Genomic DNA, 5,976 nt, shown 5'->3' with positions numbered 1-5,976 from the left:
CCCTCTAATAAAACTGTGACTTGACGTGAAACGCCCAACCTGTCCCCTGCACCAAATGGTGGTACTTTAGAGATTGCAAATACTGTACAAGGCAGCTTTAACTTCATATTTGAAGAATCTGTTAGTATATGGAGAGTATTCGTCGATAATTCACCCAATGAATCGTTGTTAGTGTCTTGTTTTCAGAATGCTGATGCTATATTTATGTCCATTGTTTATGTCCAAAGTGTCGGTATCCATCATTTTCATCAGGAAGAAAGGCTATAGGCTACGTATCTTCTCAGGGTTGGAAATATTTTAGAATCAAGCCAAACACACAAGGAGGTAAATGTGAGGCCATGGCAACACGCCATCTCTGCCAAGTGCTCAGGGAACAATGGGAAATTACATGACATTTGCAAAGAGTTAGTATGCTGAATAATTGGCATTTATTTGTGTATTAGGAATTATTTGTAGTTTTTAAAATATTTGTAGCATACATGATCAGACAGTTCTTGGGTGTAAATAAATAAATAGCGGCATGTGTACGCACACAACCATATTGTGTTGGGCTGTTGGCTACTCCTTTCATCACACTTTTAAGGCCTTATCATTCTCAAATGTTGAATATAGAACTCTTAAATTCCAGAGAGCTCTTATATTCCATGATATGTTTTAATAAATAAATACAAATTGGTACACATTCAAACGCCCAGGATTGTTACCTTAATATTCATACGCATGTCTGGTATCCGCACACAGAAGACTGATTTTTGCCTGACTACATTCACCTTTTTTGGTGCAAAAAAAATGTTACTGAGACCTATTCATGTTTGGTGATGCATTATAATTACGCACGACACGTTCTCCTCAACAACTTTAGTACCTGCATGATATCATACTTATTCCACATTGTAGCCTAATAGTCTAATTTATTATTTCCAAACGGTATAGCCTACTGTATTCACAAGTAACTCATACCAAATAACGCTAGTTATTGTAAAGACTTTTGTTTTGAATTTGTTTTATGGACAAGTCGTTTGAAATTGAATATATTATCGTTTTCAAAGCATTGGTAATACATTTTCTTTTTCCTGCTAGGAAAAATTTCACCTGAGTTTATTTGCACGTGTACACCACTCTTTCTATTGTTGTCTGTCCCGCGAGGCACTCTTTGTCAGTTGCACAATTACGCATAGTTAATATTACTTAGGTAACAAATCAGTTTTGAAACTTACCATTCCTTATTCCTGGATTTGGGTATAGGAAAATGCATTTTATTTTCGTGGAGAGCGAGAGAACCGTGAAATGCACCGACCCTTTTGTGAAGTCATTATGAGCCTCGACAACTGGGCAGGAAGTTTGACAATAAGGGTTATTAAGGCATTTCCTGCGTACAGTAGCTCTGTGCGCAAGTACAGCGTGTGCCATTAGGCGAAGGCTTTTTGCACCTCAAGGAGCCAAGGCGCGTGGCATCGACGCGGTACGCATGAGACATGACATAGCAGACAAACACGCCAAATACAGCATAACATACTGCACTATTGCACAATTATTCAAGAGGAGTATTATTATACGTTTGGAAACCGTAGAGCCACGATCACATTCTTAATACATGATCTTATAAATCATGTATTAATTGAGCATATATAGGCTAGCCTAGTCACTTGCCCTGTGGTTTGTGGGTCTATCTTTGATTGAAATGAAAGAAAGGTGCTGCTTACAAACGTTATATGCTATTTGTGCGCCTTGTGTGTTTGTGATGATGGCACACAGACAGAGGCAGCCTTGAACTTGAGCATTTGCTCAGGCATGGTCGTTTTGGTCTGGTCGGTGGCGGCCTAAACAGAGCCTTCAGGGAGGGCCAGACTCACTTTAAACTTGGCCTTGACCTTGAGGGCCTATTCTGATCCCTATGTAAAGACTACTGTCTGGGGGTTGTGTGCGTGCGGGTGCGCGTGTGTGTGGTGAGGGTTGGAATGAGTGAGGGGAGGGGGCTGTTGCATTTAAATAATCTGGGTAGAGGCTAAAGATGATAGTCTTTCTACCTATCCCATTTAAACACAATGTACAAATCCTGACTAATGAGAGGAATCATACACTAGTTTAGACTATTTTTATTGCTAGAAACATTTTCATTATAGTTATATTGTTTGAAACATTGTCCATATCGCTGGACCTTTTGCGTCTCTCGCTGACGCAGGTCAACTATTAGATGCATAACTGCGCCATTGAGCTGAAATGTACATTTCGATACCTGATAGCAATTCCAGAAGCAGATTGACATGTGTTTTCATAAAACTAGATAACATCAGTCCTACCTTCAAAATGGCAGAGTCGGAGAGGTCAAGGATTTTCCATTGCAGCATAAGGATACATTTCAGATAGAACACCACTTTTACGCACACGCGCATGACCATTTGCCCACTTATTCAATCTCGCTCAACACATTTGTGAACATGCGATAGCTTTGAAAGAGCTATACGAGCAACCAGTAACAATTCATTGTGTTTTCCATGTCGTTCTCTAAAAACTATGTGTAGCATTTGACGTGTGGGCATAGCCTACACAGATTTTCCGAACTAAGACCCACTTCATGGCAGAATGAAAGCGTACTTTGCTTTTTTTCAACCACTTCATTTCAGGTTTGACACGTTTGTGATATAACATGCATTTATTTATAACCTTTATTTAACTATGCAAGTCAGTTAAGAACAGATTATTATTTACAATGACTGCCTATCCCGGCCAAACCCTATCGCGGACAACGCTGGACCAATTGTGCACCGCCCTATGGGAATCCCAATCACGGCCGGTTGTGATACAGCCTGGAACCGAACCAGGGTCTGTAGTGACGCCTCTAGCACTGAGATGCAGTGACTTAGACCGCTGCGCCACTCTGGAGCCCCAACATACATACAACACGTTTAGCTATATCTCGAATAATGACAATAGGCCTGTGCATTTCAGTATAAAATACTTAAATTCATAACTACAGTCATAACCACAGAAATAATGATTACACAAAGAATATTACTCTGAAGTGCCTCAAAACCCCAATAAATCTATTTGAACTTCAGCCGTATTTTAGAAATCTTAAGACCTCCAATCCCGTTCATAAATTATCTTTACGATTCCTTCAATAGTATGTTTTTAGCCATGAAACATTGATCATGATATATTAAAAAAGCGCACATAATTTACTATTAAACGTACAAAGAAGTTATTTTATGACCTCCTCCCCCGCCCCCCAAAAATGTGGAAGGTATGTAATGTTATGTTATGCTTAGAGAATACTTTTATGACAACGATAAACTTTCTTCATGCATTTGGCAAGGACGATTATAAGTCTTTAAATATGTCCATAACCATTGGGAAATATTCAGCATTTTACATTAGCTAATTAAATCCGAACCAAAAAGGCAAACGGTGTAACATAATCTGTTGGGTGTTGTGGTAAAATCGACATTAATAGTAATTTTGTGTGAAAGTAAAACGTTTTTTTTTAAAACATGTCTTAACAGTGTTCATTTTGAATGACAATTTCTCTATGTGATGCCTATATTCTTTTTTATGCAATTATTTAAAGAAAAAAAAGAAAACAGTATTTTTCAAAGTAGGTTCCATTATTACTGGACTTTTGATGGAGTGATTGCCAAAGTGAATCATTCCCAGATTATCTGCGCATTCAATAGATGTCATAGGTAAAATAGCCCTCGTGCCATCATTGTATGACATGACTTAACATAGGTAGCCCTTTTCACGGCATTTGATTTAGAATAGCGATAATTGTGATGGCTACATGCTCGTTGGTCTGCTTCCATTGGCCTTTGGAGAGGTAGACGCATGGAGCTTTGGGAAGCTTTGGGAAGCTTTATTCACCCTACACATCCAGTACGAAATGCATGTAGAAAGGCTTTTGTACACCGTGTTTATTGTTATGCTGTGCTTCAGAATTGTAGTCAGAGGTTGAATTGTGTTATTCGAGACAGTGTGTGTATGGAAACCGCAGAAAACACAACAATTGGGGAATAGAAAATGACAAAACAATACGCTGAAGAGAATCTCGTGACATTTCTCCAAAGCAATAAAAAATAATGAATTTGACTGACATCCCCAACAAGGGTTTGTTTTATTTATCACGTGGTAAACTTTTCATCCAATGGCGATGCGCCATTCCATGCCTTGGTCCGTTGCGTCAATACAGCTGTGGATGTAACCTGGTGTCCTACTCTGGACTTTGGTCTTTGAAACAGAATTCTCCGTCCGAATGGTGAGCGTGATATGACCACCTCCTTGGTCCTGAATCCTCGCTGGGCGGACACGGTTATGTTTGTGTATGAAAACAACTTGGATGAGTTAAACAAGAACATGGAGGGTCTGGTTGGTAGCGGCAATTTCGCGGCCAACCAATGCAGGAATCTGATGGCCCACTCCGCTCTGGGGGGTCACCCCTCTAGCTTGGTGCACAGCTCCGGCTACTCCGCGTTGGATGTATCGGGCTCAAGCTCCGGGGAACCAGGCAAACAGTGCACACCATGCCCCGCGGTCCCTCAAGGCTCCTCCACAGGTCCCTTACCCTATGGGTACTTTGGCAACGGCTATTATCCCTGCAGAATGGGGCGGGGTTCGCTCAAGTCCTGCACCCAGCCCAGTGCGCTCAGCTACTCTGCGGAAAAATACATGGACACCCCGGTCACGTCTGAAGAATACCCGAGCCGGGCTAAAGAATTCGCGTTTTACCACGGGTACCCAAGCCCCTACCAGTCCATGGCGAGCTACCTGGACGTGTCGGTGGTGCAGACTCTCGGGTCAGGAGAGCCCCGTCACGACACGCTGCTTCCAATGGACAGCTATCAGCCGTGGGCACTGACGAATGGCTGGGGCGGCCAGATGTACTGCTCAAAGGAGCAGAGTCAAGCCGGACACCTTTGGAAATCTGCATTGGCAGGTAAAAACATATGCTCTGAACACTGTCTTAGTACATTATTAGATTACTGTAATGGGACACATTGTGACATGGGTTGGATAGCCTATATAAGGCACATTTCATTCACGCTTTTTCTAATGCATGTTTTCGCAATATAATCACCCTTCATGTTATGCATTATTCGCAAGCCATCGAATACATGATGATTTTCAATCCCTCATTCTATCACATGTTTGGGCTGAATATTGGATGTTAATAATGTGTCTCTGTATAGGCACGCACGTTTATATGAGCGACCATTTTGGTCGTTGTAGTCTTCCTGGTTTTCTGAGTTTCTGAATACCTCATTGTAGTGTTAATTCATCAATATGTAGGCAGTTATACACTGCCGTTTCCCCCAAAAAACGCAACGTGGGTTATCCCTTTCAATGAGAAAGACTGAATCATAGAATAAAATGCACATTTTCCAGACTCCAGTTTCTCTTTGTTGTCCATTACAGATGTAGTGGCCCACCAACACGATGGCAACTCCTTTCGTCGTGGTAGAAAGAAAAGAATACCGTACACCAAGATGCAGCTAAAGGAACTGGAAAAAGAGTATGCCGCCAACAAATTCATCACGAAAGATAAGAGGAGAAAGATTTCAACAGGAACCAACTTGTCGGAAAGGCAGATTACGATCTGGTTTCAAAACAGGAGAGTTAAAGAGAAGAAGTTCGTGGCCAAAGTCAAGACCAGTGCGCCGTAGCCAGCCAGGCTTGAGCTAGACGATTTGGATGAGGGACATTGTTTTTGGTGTATGAACAAAAAATGAAGGAAAGAAAACGTCGACGTGGTACTTTTTTTTGGATTGGGATTTGTTTTGCTATTTTGCCTGCGCAATTGCATCTCCAATTCGTCTTTTGAAAATAATAAATAAAACAAGAACCAAGCCCTCTAAAGACAATATTTTAGAGGCCTGTAAATACAGCACTTGCCTGCTTTAATGTAACACTTAAATCTGCTTAACTGTTTAACTCGTGCTATACATTAAGGTATATATAGGCTATATGTTAGGTATGTCAATG

At 41.0% G+C, this 5,976-nt stretch overlaps 1 protein-coding gene across 1 annotated transcript; it reads left to right on the top strand.

The window, feature by feature from the left end:
* Positions 1–4,263: 4,263 nt before the first annotated feature.
* LOC115117431 (homeobox protein Hox-B13a-like) lies at positions 4,264–5,680 on the top strand. Its single transcript, XM_029645904.2, has 2 exons — positions 4,264–4,930; positions 5,410–5,680. Exons 1-2 carry the CDS (start codon positions 4,264–4,266, stop codon positions 5,655–5,657), a joined length of 915 nt encoding a protein of 304 aa, XP_029501764.2. The 3' UTR covers positions 5,658–5,680.
* Positions 5,681–5,976: the final 296 nt, after the last annotated feature.

The sequence above is a fragment of the Oncorhynchus nerka genome, linkage group LG21 (assembly GCF_034236695.1).
Source record: "Oncorhynchus nerka isolate Pitt River linkage group LG21, Oner_Uvic_2.0, whole genome shotgun sequence".
Classification (NCBI taxonomy): domain Eukaryota; kingdom Metazoa; phylum Chordata; class Actinopteri; order Salmoniformes; family Salmonidae; genus Oncorhynchus; species Oncorhynchus nerka.
This window is presented reverse-complemented; position numbering and strand designations above follow the sequence as displayed.

Coding starts and splice junctions, on each gene's coding strand:
- LOC115117431 (XM_029645904.2), top strand. CDS start 4,264: ATGACCACCTCCTTGGTCCTGAATCCTCGCTGGGCGGACACGGTTATG. Junction 4,931..5,409: donor TTGGAAATCTGCATTGGCAG/GTAAAAACATAT, acceptor TGTCCATTACAG/ATGTAGTGGCCCACCAACAC.